This window comes from Eucalyptus grandis, chromosome 7, assembly GCF_016545825.1.
Source record: "Eucalyptus grandis isolate ANBG69807.140 chromosome 7, ASM1654582v1, whole genome shotgun sequence".
Lineage (NCBI taxonomy): Eukaryota > Viridiplantae > Streptophyta > Magnoliopsida > Myrtales > Myrtaceae > Eucalyptus > Eucalyptus grandis.
In genome coordinates, this window is record NC_052618.1 from 30893007 (window position 1) to 30911517 (window position 18511).

Genomic DNA, 18511 nt, shown 5'->3' on the forward strand with positions numbered 1-18511 from the left:
AGGGCATTTTTAGAAATGAAGGAGGGAAAGTAGCGACGAAGTAAAAGGGGAGAATGGTATATAGTGTTTTCTCTTTAAAAAATCTATAATTTGGACCTTGAAGTCTTAACACGATCAAGGAAAACTCTAAAAAGAATTAGACGACCAAAATGATTATTTCTTTAAATATCACATCGTGCAAAATATATGGTTCTCATATTTTGAAGCTAGAAGGTGCAAAGATATATTTAGCATGATTTTTGTCTTTCCTTTGACTAAAATTAGGAAAATGAAATATAGCATAATTATCTAGAGGTATTTTCTTAGACAGACACTAATATTGACTTTCACTTACCCTCTGGTTGGGAGTTGTTAATGATGATATATCAAAGGAAATAGCCGTGTATGAAGAAAAATGATAGAACGGCGATGATTGTATCCTCCTCCTAGAATGAAGTTTCCACAATGATTTATAATTTTTGTCCTCTTATCCAATCCACACTATAAATAGAAAAACGGTACATCAGTCGTTGAAGTATTTCTCTCTTAATCAATTAATATCTGTTGCATAATAGGTGTTGGGTCCGTCTATCTTTTAAGAGGGTTTTGTAGGTTTAAAGCCCATCTTATTTCCAAAAAATGATTGGTTAGCCGGGCTTTGCTAGCATAATAATTTTTAAAATTACTGTTAAAATAATAGTATGTCATGAGTCATAAATTATTGAAAGAGTGAATTCCACAATGATTTTTAATTATTTTTTAATTATTTTTTGTGATTCAAAATAAATTGTTTTTTTCACAATAGATTAAGAACAGTCACGTAAGCATTTCTCCTTAATCTGATATTGTTCCAAACGTGTTCCAATAGAATTAAGATGAGTTCCCGCCCTTCCAAAAAAGCCAACGAATCCTCCCATCAGTTGGTTGCCTCGGGATACGGAATTCCCTTAACATTTTTTACAAGTGTTCATTGACCTTGCTGGCAATCGATATGGCCCATAAGTGGTTTTCATGGTTTGTATTTTCAGACTGTGCATGGTAGTGTAACAAGTGTTTCCATTTCCGTTCATCCAACCAGATATTGAAACAAGACGATCCTTTGGATAATTTAGAAAGACCTGCGAGAATAGCAAAGTGAAACATGTTTTACTTGGGAAAACAGAATAGATTTGAACCTTAAATATAGGATATCAATAGAAGTGCCTTATTCTTCGACGAATAGAAACTGCGCTACGTGAAGTTGAGAACATTGTGAAAAGCAACATGCATACATTCTAATGCATAAATCCGGGAACGGCCTCCAGACAGAGGAGAGAGAGATTGTGATATATGGACTAACCCAGATGCCTGGAGACTCATCTTCTCCGCCACGTCGAGGGCATTTGATGACAGAACCGTTGCTATCGTACACAATCCCGATGGAGCGAATTATCTTGTTGGCAACCACGTAAAGTCCCCTCACGTCAGTATGCACCCCATCGTCCCATGGAGGCCCACCAGAGCCTCCAAAGGGTCTAATGGTTTTCAAATGGTACAGGTGCGGTATGGGCTCCACATACACTCCTATGGATTTGAGAGTCTCCCTGCATCTTCCATAAAAGCCGATGATTTTGCTCCCAGTAGATGGATACCCAAAGTAATTCCCCCTTTTCTTGCCAAAGGGACCATGTCTTCTTCTATTAGTGTAAAATATGAGCCACTGAACGATATCATTTTCAATGTTGTCACCATGTGTTCTTCTATTAGGGATGTAGTGCTTGTGTTCTTCATCACTCCTTTGCCATATTTTACCACAAGGGAACCAGGACAACTGAATTTAATTAGGGTTTTGGAGTGGTGTTCTCTGATTGAGTGTTTTCTCTGTGTAATGTGGATGTTATTGAAGTTTCAGTTGCAACAAATTGCTTGGTTCAAATTAAGGTTTGGAGAATTTGGGAAATGGCTTAATTTATTTTGAATTAAGATTATATTTGGGGCAAAACATGTAAATGAAATTGTTGAGTGCAATTGACGCTAACTAGGCATGTTAGCAAGCCACTTCGATTTGTTAAATTAATAAAATATTGCCATGTCGATTTCTAGTCTTCCAAATCAGGGTTGGCACTTAGGTGATCATTCTTTTTGTAAAAAAATACCACTTAAATGATTTGACGAAAATTTTTAATTCCAAAATAAGCGTCATACAAAATGATGCTTCTAATGTAATTTTTCTAACAATAAATCTTTATCATTTTAAAACGCCATCAATATTTCTCTAGTCTGCTTTCTTTTTCAAAGAATCGTACTGTGCTTTGCAAAATTGCTTATTGCAGCTTACATGGTTAACATGTCAGACACTTGCAAAGATTTTCGGATGAACTTAGCTGGTGCACTTTTTTCAACAGTTCGTGATGGCTTTAAGAAGGATTTTGAGAATAAGTGCAATGATACTCTTTGCCTCAAAGGAGAAGAACTGCATTACTAAGGTTTTTATCGAAATATGGAGATCCAATTCTAAGAACAAGCATACGAAGATGAAATTGGGAAACAAGCAACAGATGAGTGTCCTCTTAAAGTGCGGTTGAATGAACAGCATCATTCTACTTGGGTTCCTTTGTGTCTGAAAATTCATGAAAGACCCTTAACTTCTCTCCTTCGCGTGGAATCCTGACACATAAATATCTTGTCTTGCAGTTATTTCTGCAGGTAGAAAACGTAGATATCTACCGGCTGTCCCATTTGTGAAGCGCCTGGATTTGTTTCGTAAACTTTTTCTGAAGCTCTGAAAATCCTGGAAAAACACTGAGAGCCTCTAAGTTGACATTTCTGCAAGAGACATTCTCTCACTCATAAAAGACAAAATATCCGTTCTAAACTCTCCGTCAGATTTAATTGATAAGAGAATGAATGCATCGTGAATTTTCAGAAAAAGGAAAGGAAATTGATGGGATAACTATAATTAAGAGAATTAAGTCATCGGATTAGTAAAGTTATGAATGCCTGGATTAGTAGCCAATGCGGCTTGAAGTCTTTCTGTTTCTTTTTCTTTTTTGACAAGCCATGTTTGAAGCTAAGAGAAAAGCTAATTTTAAGGAAATGGGAAATGTATCAAAAAAGTTCTAAACCTTTTATAGTTGTGCCAATTTAATCCTAAACTTTTTAATCGGTGTCAATTTAGTTTATTTGATACAAATTCAGTCCTCTTGGTCAATTTTTATCGAATTTTACTGACTGGACACCGGTCAGCTAACATGGCATAATCAGTCTTTGAGGTGAACAATTTTTAATAATATTTTTTTTTGAATTTTTTATTTTTTATTTTTCCTTTTCCTTCTCCTCCTCCTTCCTCCAACTAGTCACCGGACCTTGACGACCGACTAGACGCAACGGTCGTCAAGGTTCAGGTTGAGTCTCGCCCATGGTTGGCGGGGCTCGACTTTGCCGGATCTAATGAGGGCAAGCCTCGCCAGCCTAGCACGAGGCCACCCTTACAACTTGGGCAGCCTCGCCAGAGGTTAGGCGAGGCTCGACCTTGCCAGATCCGATGAGGGCAAGTAGTACTGCCCAGCACAAGTAGGCATTGCGGCCTTTAGCGAAGGGTTGAGCCTCGCCATTGGCTGGTGAGGCTTGCCATGGCCGGTGAGGGCTGTCACCTATGGCCAGTCTTTGAGGTTTGGCGACCGGTTGGAGGAAGAAGGAGGAGAAAGAAAAAAAAAAAAACAAAAACAAAATTCAAAAAATTCAAAAAATTCAAAAAATTATTAAAAAATTATTAAAATTGTCAACGTCAGCACCGATCGTGCCACATCAACTAAATGGTATCTAGTTAGCAAAATCCGATCAAAATTAACCGGAAATGAATGAATTAGCACTAAGTGAAAAGATTTAGAACTAAATTGTCACCAATAAAAGGTCTATGACTCAATTAGCATAAATGCAAAAGATTTAGTACTTTTTTTACACTTTTCCCCCAAGGGAACCATTGTAAAATTAAGTGAAAACAATAAGAGCATTTTGCAATTAAATCAATACGAAAAAATGCAAAAAAATAAAAAATAAATGAGGAACAATAAGAATATTTGAAATTTACGTGGTTCAGTCTGAGTGTTGGTATCTATATTCACGGAAAGAGCTTTTAGTAAATAATTTCTATAATCGGAGAATTAGAGTTATAATTACTCACATGATCGAGTGTTTTCCATACGTAAATTAAATCCAAACTCAAAGCATATTAAAATAGATAAACTCGGTTTGAATAAAAAAACTCACAGCACGAATTATCGTATTCACTCAAAGCAAAGCAGGTCGTGCGTTCTTTTTCTTCTTCGCACGGGTCTGTTTCTTGAAAGAACGCACGCCGGCCTCCTTTTGTTTCTTCTTTCCCCTCTTGCAAGAGGCTGCTGCTTTATTCGGGAAAGAGGAGAACCAAAAGCAAACCCTTGCTTTCTTTTTTCTTTCTCTGACAGGCACTTACTTTTGGATTAGGAGCCGCCAAATTCTAAATTCACCTTTTCCTTGTGTGGATTTTAGATGAGATGCTCATCGATCTTCTTGTCCTCTTGAGATATTAGATAAAACCAAAATAAGCAATCAAAGTCTTGGCCTAATCTTGAATAGATAGTTCTAACACCACAAAAACTTGATTCCATGTCATCCAATTTAATTTGGGTTTCATCTATGGCTCAAATTTGAGATATGATTTAACAAAAGCAGCAGCTCAAATTGCTTCTGACTTTTCGTCTGAGAAAACAAATTGTGGGCAAATTTCCATGATTCCATATGAGATTACCTTTTCTCTCTGCTTATATTGCTGTCCTTTTTCCACTCATAGCCAGGATAAAACCATATTTGCTCTTATGGGATGCATCGGACAAGTATTTGCCACAATCAGTGGCCGAAGAATTCCAAGAAGGAAACCCTTCAATGATCAAACTTAAGGTGACAAAGGTGCGGATCATATGCCGCAAGAAGACTGCTAGGCTTCTCCTAGTATATACGGCGCTCTTAGTTATGTTTAGTTTCGACAGTTGCCATGTTTCTCAGGCCTGAAAAGATTGTGGAAGTTTTGAGGAGTTTCCTTGCAATGAAGATATTCCGTTTCGATTGTCCTCTCCGTTAAAGCTTTTGCTCTTCCTAAAGCTAAGAAGCTACTTTCCAAGACTTATACCGGAAATTGTATAATTGAATCTTAAGAAATGCTTTTGTCACTATCGAAAGGAATCTTCTCACATGCCCGTGGTAAAGAGACAGATTCTATCACTGTGCGAAAGCTGCATGGAAATTTGTACTTTTTTTAGTGGAATCAGTATTAGTTCTGAACTTTTGCTCGACATATGGTTAGCCGTCTATTAGGCTAAGTTGCCATATTCCTTCTTGGTAAAAAACAAGACACGTTCATCGAATGTTGGCGTATGCGCGGAACGGAGGCATTGGTCAGTCAACGGACGAATCAGATTTATACTCGAAACAGATTCCGAAGTTCCATACTCGACAAATATCCATCCATAAAAGAATTGTGCAGCGTGGATCTCAATAAATCCCCGAGGGTGGGGCGAATTATTCATTCCACTCACTCTCATGGCATAACTATAATATAGTGACTGCTGAATTGCTTGAAGAACGCATGCACCAAAAGCTTTTATTGGATGGATTGTTTCTCCTTCGCACAGTGCTCACTTGACTACTCGAATGCCAAATTAGTTAAAAATCTTTCATTTGAGTGTTACCGGCTATTTGTGTGGTCAGAAATCCGACATGACATTACTTTATTATAAATTGGTTGACGTGGCTCATCGGGAAAATCCAATCAGCAAAAATCATAAGATACGACCTCATTTTGGCCCTGTTGGTAGAAGAGAAGTTAATAAATAAGAACCAAAATAAGAAAAAAAGGTGAAGAGATTTGTTGCTGACCAAATTCTCTATCTCTCTCTCTTCTTCTCTCGTAATAGAGACATGGTTCCTCAATGGAGCTTAGTCATCTAAGATTAGTGTAAAATTGACGAAGAGAATATACATAGCAATCAAGAGTTAAAAGAAATAAATTAAGCAGATTCGGTGGAGAGGTTTTTTGCACCTTTAAACTGTGAACTTGGCAAAGCTTTGGAGAAGATGTTCAGGGAAAGAGCTTAAAAAGGGGGAAACATGATTGAGAGAGGAAGCTAAAAATTGTATGGTGGTGATTTTTCATTGATGAACTCAACGTAACTTCTTTACGGTATTAGAATGGTCACCATCTCAACTCACCATAGCTGATTTGACCTGTCCCCTTTTTGTTAGCTCCGATCTCTCCACTGCTCATCTCAAGCTCGAACCTGTCCATTGCTAAAGCTTCTGGAAAAGCATCCCCTCTCTAGAATTTAGGGTTTCACTTTGAAAAGAATTTGAGGAACAAAAGGGCCAAAACGAAGATTATCTATGGTGGAATCAAGTTTCTTATAGAAAAGCTATGTTACAATCAAAACTTAATGTACAAAGCCACATAGCGATTTGCTGGAATAGACATTTAAAGTAAATGAATTTTCATTAGGCACTTAAGTGAACGTTGTGCGGAAATTATGACATCCGTAGTGTCCTTAATCCTTTTAAATAGGAATAGATGTACAACAGGAAGCATCATAATCTTCTGACAAGTGCATCATAATCTTCTGACAAGTGGCACATGCAATGAGAAGGATAATATTTGTGCTAGCACCAATAGTAAAACGCTTTCTCAACACCAAGACTTAAAATCCTTCTTTTACAAAATAAGGGCACGGGGACAAGAATCGCCGAGAGTACTGCCAACTCTCTCTGGCAGCCAAAGAGCATGATAATCTTCATTCAACTTGCCAACTGTAACAAAACAAGTATCAAATTTGAAACTCGAACACATTGCAGATGTATCCAAAATTAGATTCGATATCGAGCCATGAATATTATAAGCCATGAATATTATATATATGCCGAAGGAAAGGGATTGGGATAATGACGAGGGACGGAGGTTTTGTCACTACATAAGCAAGGTCTTTCTTTATCTTGAACTTAGAGAATTTCTCTTTCTACTAATGCAGAACTAAAAATTTAGATTGGGTGAGCTTTTGTCCGAATGCGAAGCCTGTCTTTGATTCTACAAGGAGTTGGATTCATTTATCCAAAATTAGTTTCGATATCGAGCCATGAATATTATAAGCCATGAATATTATATATATTGCCGAACGAAAGGGATTGGGATAATGACGAGGGACGGAGGTTTTGTCACTACATAAGTAAGGTCTTTCTTTATCTTGAACTTAGAGAATTTCTCTTTCTACTAATGCAGAACTTAAAATTTAGATTGGGTGAGCTTTTGTCCGAATGCGAAGCCTGTCTTTGATTCTACAAGGAGTTGGATTCATTTGAACACCAAAGCCAACTCACATATGTTTCAAATAAGGGTGAGCGGATCTGAATTTGATACAAGTTTCATATGAAATCTGAAACCTATCTATTAAAATAGGTTCCTCATTTTTTTGGAGTTTGGAACCTAACCCACATAACTTGAAATTGAGAACCTACATTGTTACAGGTTTCAGGATTTACCTAGATTCTACTTTTATTATAAATTGAACAATTATAGTGAATTATCACATTAAATAATCATCACTTGATGCTAACTTATATTTAAACACACAAAAATATGAATACATTAAAAAAGTAAAAGTTTTAGTCATAAAATTGAAGATTGGACTAATAGTACCAGATTATATACTGATCATCGGATGCTATGGAATACTGTAAAATTGTGCAAAGACATAAATCAAGATGAACATGAAAGCTTATTCCAGATTTTAAAATCATAGGTTTTAGGTTCCAAGTTTTTAGGTTCCAGGTATCACCAACTCAGAATTTGGAACCCACTTATGAAAACAGGTTCCCAAAATTTTAAAACTTAGAACCGACTTTGCATATCTTGAAATTGAAATTGAATATGTTCTTATCGATCTAGTTCTTAACTTTCAGGTTCTACCTGAAACCATACTCACCTTGATGATGGTCACTAACTCCATAAAAAAGCGGCTTGAAGGCATAGCTTGTCCTTAATTTTTATTTTTATTATAAAATGTTCAATCAATTCTTTTCTTCTCTTTCAATTTCCTTGCTCTTTTGTTAACATTAGTCATTCAGTTGAAAAAGTAAGACCGTTGACGTGGCTGTTTAAGTGCTATGCTAGCATCATAAATGACATCTGACCTTAAAAACCTTAACAAAATAAATACTTTTTAAATTTAAAAAAAAAGGGAAAATTTTGAAAAGATAAGAAAAGAATAAGTAAGATAAAGAAAGGAGAGGGAGCAAAAGTTAAGGCTGCGTATAGTATAATAACCATTTTATATCTCTGTGTTTTTATTTTCCTTTTTCAAAAATATGTTTAGAATAGAAATCCATTTGGCAACGTAATTTCATTTTAAAAAAAAATTGAAACAAATTTTTACTTTAGAAATAGGTTTGGAATAAAAATAAGAAGTTAAAAATTTTAAATTTTTATTTTAGAACAAAAGTAAGAAATAAAAACTCTTCTCATCATTCACTCTTATCGGTGTCTGCCCACCCATCACCGGTCGCCCACCTCCTGTACGCTAGTTGCCTCCCACCGCCACTTGGGAGAGAGAAATTTTGTAACATTATCAAACAAATTTTTATTTCAATAATAGAAATAGAAAAATCAATTTCTAGCCATAAATTGATTTTTAGAACAGAATGATTATCTTTTATGCCATAGAACCAAGGGGTGGCCATCAAGGGTAAGACGTCCTCGTTGAGCCACCACTATGGTGAGGAAGACCCTTCCTACACACACACACAATCTCTCTCTCTCTCTCTCTCTCTCTCTCGTTTTTATTTTCTCGTTTTTATTTTTTTGAATTGAAGTTTTTTTCTCTCTTTTTATTCCACAACGGCAATTAATCTAATTAAAATTGTTGTGGCACTAACTTAGAATTCCACATTAGCATTTTCATTCGTATATTTGATCAAAGAACTAGCACGAAAGAAGTTGTGAAATTTAACGATCCAATTGAATTAAAAAGGAACATTACAATTTAATTGGATCACTTTTTAATAATTTTGGTGTGTCTAAATAGGCTTTTATCATTACTTATTAATCTAAATCTTATGATGTATAATATATATAATTTTTGTTAATCCCACCAAAATTTTAAAAATATGTAAACTATGGCACTTAGATTTGCATATAAATATTTTATTTTTTTATTCAATATTGAATATGAAATACTTTCACTCAATTCGAACAAACACGCTCTCAAAGACCAACATTATCTTTCATCCCAGAAAATTTGGGTGACTTGTCTGTTGGGACTACAAGGAAGTGAAGGAAAGCAATTTCCCTTTTTTTTTTTTTATTTTTTTTGGCTGTTATGGCAGTTGAAGAGGAATTGTAAATTTGATTAGGTGCATGACAACCAGCTGGCCTCGCCAAGGCGGCCCAAGCACATCTTGGGCGAGGGCAAGGCGAGGGCATATAATTATAGGGCTCAACTCAAATTGACTAGGACCAATCCAAGCTTGACTAACATGGAAGGTTGTCGCGTATGTTTTTTCGTCAATAGGTGAGTTCGAACCATAATTTCGGTCGGACGTGATGTCCCATTTGGATCCACCTATTAATCACCTAAAATTATAATGAGCAACGACATGCTTTAAACGACTTGTAGAAGGGTCTACTATTAAGGTTTAGGTGAAGTGAAATGTAAAAATCGATTTTTTTTTTTTAAATGATTAAGCTGCATACGAGCCCAACACATTCCAATCTTTGATGGGGACGGGTCCTCCGTGAGAGCCGTGTGATCTATGAACTTAAATGCACCAAATTCAGGTATGCACCCAAAACTACTCGCGGCCGGGAGATAGAATCAAGAAAGCCAGCTAAAAGTTCGGAGTTGAGCGGTCCGTTGGAGCCAATCCAACGGTAGAGGGACCACCGGACCAACATTTAGGGAGGAGTCATGTGGGCCCCGTCCTATTTCTCTGTTCCTTCTGGGGGAAGCAGACAATTTTGCAGCTATTAATCCGAATCTTAGGGTGCGTTTGTTTGCGTTTTGTTTAAAAATTGTTAGGAACGAACGAAATAAAAAAAGTGTTTCTGTTCGGGGAACAATTTTGAAAAAAAATGCGTTTGATAAACTTGTTAGGGAATAAAAAATAAACGAAACACGTTTGGTAAATTTGTATAACTTTTTATTTCTTTTATTTTTCTATTTTTTCTTATTTTCCTTTTTTTCTTTTTTCTTTTTCCTTTTTTTTTTTTTTTTTCTTTTGGCCGATCGCCGGCCCTCGGCCATGGCGGCGACCAACCGGCGGGCCGGCGGCCTCGCCCGGCCACGGCGGCGTGGCCTCGGCTGGGCCACCGCCGGCGACGCCGACTCGCCCAGATCCGGCGAGGCCGAGCCTCGCCGACCGCCGGGCGAGCTCGGCCTCGCCGGATCCGGGCGAGATCGAGCTCGCCGGAGCCGGCGCGAGGTTGGCCTCGCCCGGCCACGGCGAGCCTCGGCCTCGCCGGGGACGGCGGGGGCCGGTGAGCCTCGGGCCGGGCGAGGCGGGCCGCCGGCCCTCGTCGGCCGGTCGCGGCCATGGCCGAGGCCAGCGACTGGCGAAAGAAAAAAAGAAGAAGAAAATAAGAAGAAAATAGAAAGTGTTTCTCAAATGTGTTTCGGAAATAAGAAACACAAATTTTGTGTTTCTTATTTCTGTTTCTTTTTGTTTAAGGAACAAAAGAACAAAAAGGAACAGAAACGCATTCCAAACGCGTTTGTTTCCTTTTTGTTCCCAGAACAAAAAAACAGAAAAAGTGTTTAAAAACAAAAAAAAAAAACACAAACAAACAGAGCCTTAATCCTCACTCCGGGGAACAAAAAAATAAATAAATAATGAATATGAATATATACAAAAAAAGAAAAGAAAAAACAATATACATAATCACATAGATGCATTAATACTATAAAAACATTCTCCTCACATGCCTATCATACTGCTCATCATCAACGCATTTTTCGTGATTTGAGCTTTGAAAGCCCTCTTGATAAGGGAAAAGATTAAACCCATAGAAAAAGATGAAAATCCAGAAATTTAGTCACTGTTGCATTGCAAATAAATTGATTTGAGTTTTTAATGGTAAAATACTTAAAAATCAAGCATTAAGACAAAAATATATATGATTGCAAAGACAGTAATTCCAACTTGTTAACGTTGTTGACACAAAAGATTGCTAACGTATATGAGACTGAGACTGTGCTTGATTTTTTTCGTTACTATGGATTTATGTACTTGTCAATTGCATAAAGCTAATGGAAATAGCTCAAATCTTTTTGCTCAAAAGTACAAGCAATCTCCATACGGATGAAAAATATATATGTTATAAAATAATTATAGGCTATTCCTGTTCAGACAGACACGTAAAAAATACACGATGAGATTATACTCACCTCTCGCTTCCACCGTCCGATTATCCTTCTCTCGAAGGATGGTCCATCGCTTTTAAATCCGACAGATGACATCGAAAGGCCTGGATCTTTTACCGTCGCATGCACATAACCATAACGTTCTATTTCTCTTCATGAAACTCTCGCCACTTCCACTATAGACGAACGCACTCCCCACCTCACTCCTCTCTGCGTCTCTCTCTGTCTCTCTCTCTCTCGCGCGCGCGCACACACACACACACTCTTTGATAGGCGTTGAGTCCAGCGATTCCAGCAACCTAGTCTAGAGTTCCCGCGAGGATGGCATTGTTCTCGACGGAGATTGCGATCCCAATCTGTGCCGTCATCGCGATTGCGTTCGCCCTGGTGCCGTGGCTTTTTGGGTCGCACATTGGCCCCAACCACATCGACGTAGAGCAAGGCTTAAGACGTGAAGACAAGGCACGTTTTGAGGATGTGTCTAAGGGGATAACGAAAGCCATCAATAAAGGTGACTTCGTACACATCCTGTAGCTTCGCAACTTGTCTGCTTCATGGAACTTTTCCTTTTTGCTGCGCTCAGGATTGATAGTCGAACATTCTCAAGCATTTTAGGTCTTTCGGTAATGAAATTCTGTGGTCGCGTTTTCCAATGAAGCTTGTAAGCTTTGAGCTCATGCTTTTCGTCCGAGAGAGAAAAAGGAAAAAGACGAAAACAGAGAATGAAGTACATTTGATTTTCTGGGCCGCGAGTCTTTCTTTTTCTGGGCATTGAGAGGTTGTAGTTCAACAACCTTCTTTCTCTTTCTCACTCATACTGCTCATTGACCGATTTTTTGGGATCAATCTTGCATCAAATTGGAGTCTTGTACTCTGACGATAGCTCGGCGAAATCATGAGCTTCTTTTGCTCCTTGTAGGGCGAGTCCTCTTTAGGGTTTGGCACAGCTGCTAGAACTTTGAGCGACGTATCTAAGCACAGAAGTATAATATTTACTCACGCAGATCTCTTCTCAGGAAGATGGCTGGAATGATGTTGGTGGTCTTTGGTCGTGTTCTTGGGCGGTTGTCAACTGGTGTAGCTCTTGTCCGTTTGCGTTTTGCCATTCGTCTGATTTTCTCGGCAGTTTCGCGCTTTGTTTGGATTAAGTAAATGCACGTGTTGTGCATGTCACGTGAATGTTTTCGTCTCTTTACTCACCAACTTAGCTGCAGGCTCTCACGGGACGGGGAGGCACTTTATTTTATGGCATTACACGACAGGAATGTTCATAATATAGCTGTTTCAAAAGTATATTTGATTAATGTCTGGGGATAACCTGCGAGCCATTACATGTTTGAAATGATTAATTGATTTATTAGCTCAAGAACTGGTTTGAGTAAGTCGGACTAGGAGGCGCATGTACGACTGTAAGACAGATTACATTTGATGATGGGCTAAGGTGCGCTTGTGTCGTTGGAAAGAATTTTTGTGAAAAAAGATTTCTAAACTTTCTAATGGTTTGAACGATCGTAATAACATTAATTGGAGGGCATTCCCATCAAAGAAAGTACTTATTTAAATTTTTTTTTTTGGTCGGTAAAAAAAAAATTGTTAACATAATAGCTTTTAAGCTATTGTGAGAGTAATAACATATTATGAGTCACTGTAGTACTGTGGTGGTGGGTCCTACAGTCGATCTCTTTGGGTTTGCTCGCTTGCTGTCGGCTTATGAGATTCTCTGGATTATATATATATTATGAGTCACTAATTCTTGAAGGAGTGGACTTGATAATAATTTTTATTATTTTTATTATTATTTTTTTTTCACAAGAGGCAGTTAATTTGACATTGGATTATGGACAATCGCATAAGCATTTATCTTTTAAAATCAAGAAAAAGATTTCTCCTTCCTGATAAGAATCTTAGTTAAGTTTTATGTTATTTCATGTTAAAAACTTCAACAAGCTTAGAGCTTCCATGAAGCGCACCCTCTCGCTTCCCCGCTCCAAGCTCCCCTCCTCCCTCCCCACCCCCCCCAAAAAAAAAAAAAAGAAAAAGAAAAATCCTCCTTCGCTAGAATTCTTTTTCTTTATTCTTATTGATAAATCGACAAGTCATGTTCTGATTAATTATAAAATTATACTTTCATTCCGTGATTTATTACAAGTCGCCTAATTCGCCCTTGCTCATGCTAAACAACTAAAGCAACTGCTTCACAAACCTTCTTTGTGAGAAGCTTTAAAAGTCCCATTTTTCCTCTCCATATTCTTAAGTTTGACTAAACGGTCATAACCGTTTACGTAATCTCTCCCTTAAGAGGAATTTCTATTTATTCCTTAACTTCAGAACAAACCTTTTTTTTTTTTTTTTTTTGTATTTTAGTTATTCCTTGCAAGCACCTTTCTCAATTATTCTGCCAGTTCAATTCACAAGGATAGTTTTCGAAAATCCTATGGAGAAAGGGGGGCCAATTTCTCACTCTCAAAAGCTCTTTTCCCCAATAAGTTACCAGTTTTTAACTATCTTTCTTGACATCACGGTTCAACACTCAAGTCATCAACAGTAAGGCTCAAGTCTATTAAGACCAGGCTTAGGTCCCCAATGAACATGCTAGGATTTGAAGTGGCTGAGCCCAAGAAATCCTAGCTCCTGCAATTGAGACCACGGCCTGTCAAATTATCCTCGAATTTCAGCCGAAACCAGAAAATATTGTCACTCTATAGGAAAATGACTTATTCAAGCATAGTTTTTACAAATGTCAAGTTATTCTGGAAACAACGAGCCAAGGTTTGATTTCTTTCTTCCAGCTATTTTGTATTAGTTATAGGAAGCTTGGTACATGCGACAAATGACACAACGTCAAGCTAATTAAAGTTAGGATAGTAATTTTTAAACGTAATTGGCTTTAGTAGAAGCATATGGTATTAAAAAGATGAATTGCTGAGGCTGAACAACCTTCAATCCTAAAGTATTTCTTCACTTCATCAGTGAGAGTGTTTCAAGGGTCATACGATGTTAATTGTTGCAGAACATTTCTCATTTGCATGAGAATGTCATTCTTGATTTGTCATACTTGTGACGATTACTAATTATATAGGATCAGTTAAGAACTAATAGGAAACGAACTGTTCTTATATTTCTCTATGGTTCTCTTTGGTGTTGTATGCTTGCTTCTCCTAACTAAAGTCCTTATTTTGTGACAATGTTTCATACCTATTCCTTAGAGCATATCAGTTCTATTGTGAAATTATAATGTTTTTTTCTTGTTTGTTTTCCTATAATTTTAGCTGGTAGCTAGTTCACCCTTCTCCTATTGTTCTAACATGTAAGTTCAGTTCTAACTTTAGTTCTGACATTTTTCCATACTCTGGGTTTAATCTTTGGTTCTAATCTACTGTTTACTATTGTCGGTCATAACATGTTTCTAGTTTCTTGTTTGTTTGTGATGCTTTAATTTTAAAGTAATGTTTAAATGTGTTTACAATGATACTCTGGGTTTTGGGACGTTGTAGTAATTTATCGGTTCTTTGTATTTCAATAAGTACTTTGCAGAACTGGGTACTTTCTTTCATCCCTTTCCCGTCTTGTTCTACTCATTATGTTCCTGTCACTCTTCCGCCAGTGGGCTTTGACACTTACACTGTCCAACTTTTCAAAGGTGAACTGTAATAGACACCATATCATCTTTTAAGTTGCTCTTTTGGAGGCGCTGTAGGTTAGGCTTTCCCGTTTCTTGGAACTAGGTTGAACAGATCTAGGCTAAGGAATAAATTAACTAGATTTAACTGAATTATACCTTATTTCGTCACACATAAGTAGAAGGTCAAGAATCAGATTGTTGCTTTATTTGCTTGATATCGAGGCTAAGATATTGTTTGTGATTGCAACAGGGGTGAGTGATTTTCTGCGCAAGGAGTACCTGTATGTTTTTGTTTCCGTGGTTGCTTTTGCAATTCTAATCATCCTCTTCCTTGGAATTGTTGAGAGATTCAGCACCCAAAGCCGGCCTTTCACTTTTTGTCCTTCAAACACTTGCAAGCCTGCACTTGCCATTGCGGTTTCATTCGTACTTGGTGCTCTCACATCAGCCCTCTCTGGTTTCCTTGGCATGAAAATTGTTGTGGATAGCAAGGGCTCTTTCAATGCTGCTTTCAGGTCTGGTGCAGCAATGGGATTTCTTATGGCTGGTATGAGTCTTCTCGGGCTCTATATTGCTATCAAACTGTTCAAGTGCTATTATGGCAATGACTGGGAAGGTCTTTTTGAGGTCATTACTGGTTACGGTCTTGGTGCATCTTCCATGGCTTTCTTTGGAAGAGCCGCTGGTGGAATTTATGCCAAGGCTGTCGATGTTTATCTTGATCTGGTTAGCAGAAATTCGCAAGATTACGAAGACTATCGAAGCTTAAGTGTATGTACTCTCTTACTGTAGCTCTATCTCCTAAGTATATCATTCACTTTAAGTCATAAATGGTGTTGACTTTAATCATTCAGGTGATTCCTTGTGATGTCGGTGATATTGTTGGGGATATTGCTGGTATGGGGACTGATCTTTTTGGCTCTTATGCCGAATCATGCTGCGCCGCCCTTGTTGTTGCTTCCATCTCTTCTTTCGGAATCGATCACAACTTCACCGCTATGTGTTATCCCCTGCTTATCAGCTCTATGGGTATTCTTGTTTGCTTGATCTCAACTCTCTTTACAGCCTACTTCTCAGATATCAGGGAAGTGGGGAAAGAGGGGGACATGAGGCCTGCATTGAAGAAGCAACTCTTTATTTCCACAGTTCTAATGACCTTCGGAATTGTTATTGTTAGCAGCATTGCTCTGCCCTCGTCATTTAAAATTTACTACTTTGGGATGGAGAAAGTTGTGACGAAGTGGTAAACTCTTTGGTGATGCTTGTCTCGTTCTGATCCTAGAGGCTGCTTTATTCTAATGTTGGTCATGTGACATGCTTTAATGTCAGCGGACTTTTACAGGATTGAGTCAATACGTTGAGCGTATGTATTTGCTAATTATGGATATGATCTTGCAGGCAGCTGTCCTTCTGTGCTGTTGTTGGTCTTTTGGCCGGGTCAATTATTGAATTGTTCCCTGAATATCACACCAGCGATTGCATCAGGTGTTAAATTTGCTATAGTAAATGAATGATATGAATTTTTACGACTGTTGATGGTCATGTGCTGACCACGTAATGATCCTTATTTCTGCAGGAAAATCCAAAGAGCTGTTACCGACGCTGGCGTCCCCCTTGCCTCTGTCTGCGCTGTCCTTGCCTCTGTCATTATCCCAATTTATGCCGACATTAGCTTTTCTGTGGGTTTCAGTATTGCTGCCACATATGGAATTGCTGTGGCCGCCCTTGGGATGCTAAGTACCATTGCCACTCGATTGGCCATAGATGCTTACGATCCCATCAGCCGCTATGCTAAACGTATTGCTGTCACGGATCCCAAGCAATCCTTTCACGTCGCTGGAAAGGTACTGGCAATCCTTGCATGTGAATATAGTATCGACACGATTTGATGGTTCAACTGACTGGGGGTAAGGTAGGATTTGTCACATGTCGATCCGTGGATGGTTGAACACGAATCGTACATGGTGTATTTAACGTACCTAATATGCGGACACTGTCCTGTCGTCCTTTTAGTAGCTTTTTTTTTATAAAATCCATTACATAGGAGTGGAAAGGGTTTCTGTGCGTAGAACTATTCGTGAGATTACATTCATGTCATCCAGAATTTGTGCACATTGTCCTATTATTTTCTTTTTAACCATAAACGACTAAATAATACGTTAGTTATTCAAAGTCCTTTTGGATTCTTGCTGGTGTGGCATGATGTTCGGCTAAAATCACCTTTATTTGCTTTTAGGTGCTGCCTTCATCTATCATTCTCAATATTAGCCGTATTGGCAAATTCTACTTTCCTATTGTTTAAATCTAATATCAGATGGATTCCTTTTTTATTTCTTATCTGGTATTTAGGGATTTGCCATTGAATCAGCTGCCCTGGTGTTTATCGCTCTGTTTAGTGCATTTGTGAGTCGTGCAGCAATTTCTCATATTGAAGTCCGGACGCCGAAGGTTTTGGTCGGTTTTATTGGGGGCTGCATCCTTCCTTACTACTTCTCTACTATGACAATGAGAAGTGTGGGACGTCAAGGATTGAAGATGGCTCAGGAGGTCTGCAACCTAGAGTCTCATCCTGAGACCCCTGCATGTTCTATCCAAATTTCAACTTATGAATTTTTCACAGGGTTGATTCTTCCGGGTGCTCTTGTCATGTTAGCACCAATTCTCGTCGGGACCTTCTTCGGTGCAGAGACGCTGTCTGGTGTTTTGGCTGGCTCTTTCTCTTCCGTTATTCGGGTAATCTTTAACATAGTAATCAATGTCCATCTATTTTGGTAATTTGCGTTGCTCAAGGTGTGTCTCATAATTGAATGCATGTTAAACTGGATTAAGATATTGTTGTTTCTTCATTGTTGGACAAAATTTGTGTAGGTTGGTGAACTGCTGAGTAATGCTTTTATCATCATATCTACGCCAATATGGCAGTTTCACATCAGTTGTCTCATTTGATTGCAGTATTTTGTTGATGAATACTATTTGTCGGGCTTGATTTTGAACAGATTGTGAATGCATCGTCCAATGCCAATGGACCATTGAACAAAGCGAACAAGGACATTAGGGTATGCAGCTGCTTTTCGTCGATTGTACGCGTCTATGGTGGGTCAGAGACCTGCTAAGAAAACTTGTCTGGTCCGACGGATTTTTTACTTAATATATTGAATTTGCTTTCAGGCTGGTGTTTTGGATTATGCGAAGTCAAATCGCCGTCCCCCTTTTCCTCCCAGAGATGCTCCAGATCCAGCCTTTGGCAGTCGATGGAAGGACACTTCAGGCCCACCACTCTGCATCCTCATCCAGCTAATGGCAGCCGAGTCGCTTGTGTTCGCTCGCTTCTTTGCCCCTCACCGTGGTTAGCTCTTCAAGATTTTTTGAGGGAGGGAATGGACGACTTCCCTTCCATAGCAGCGGCGGCAGTGTTGAGACAGAAATTGTTATGTATTTCCATTAAGTTTATTTGGGTGTTCACATACCCAAGAGTACATTCGGGAAGAGTTACTTG

At 38.4% G+C, this 18511-nt stretch overlaps 1 protein-coding gene across 1 annotated transcript; it reads left to right on the forward strand.

The window, feature by feature from the left end:
• Nucleotides 1-11585: 11585 nt before the first annotated feature.
• On the forward strand, nt 11586-18504 carry LOC104452526 (pyrophosphate-energized vacuolar membrane proton pump 1-like). Its single transcript, XM_010066981.3, has 8 exons — nt 11586-11904; nt 15266-15786; nt 15870-16258; nt 16414-16500; nt 16592-16859; nt 17365-17748; nt 18012-18071; nt 18184-18504. Exons 1-8 carry the CDS (start codon nt 11715-11717, stop codon nt 18364-18366), a joined length of 2082 nt encoding a protein of 693 aa, XP_010065283.2. The 5' UTR covers nt 11586-11714; the 3' UTR covers nt 18367-18504.
• Nucleotides 18505-18511: the final 7 nt, after the last annotated feature.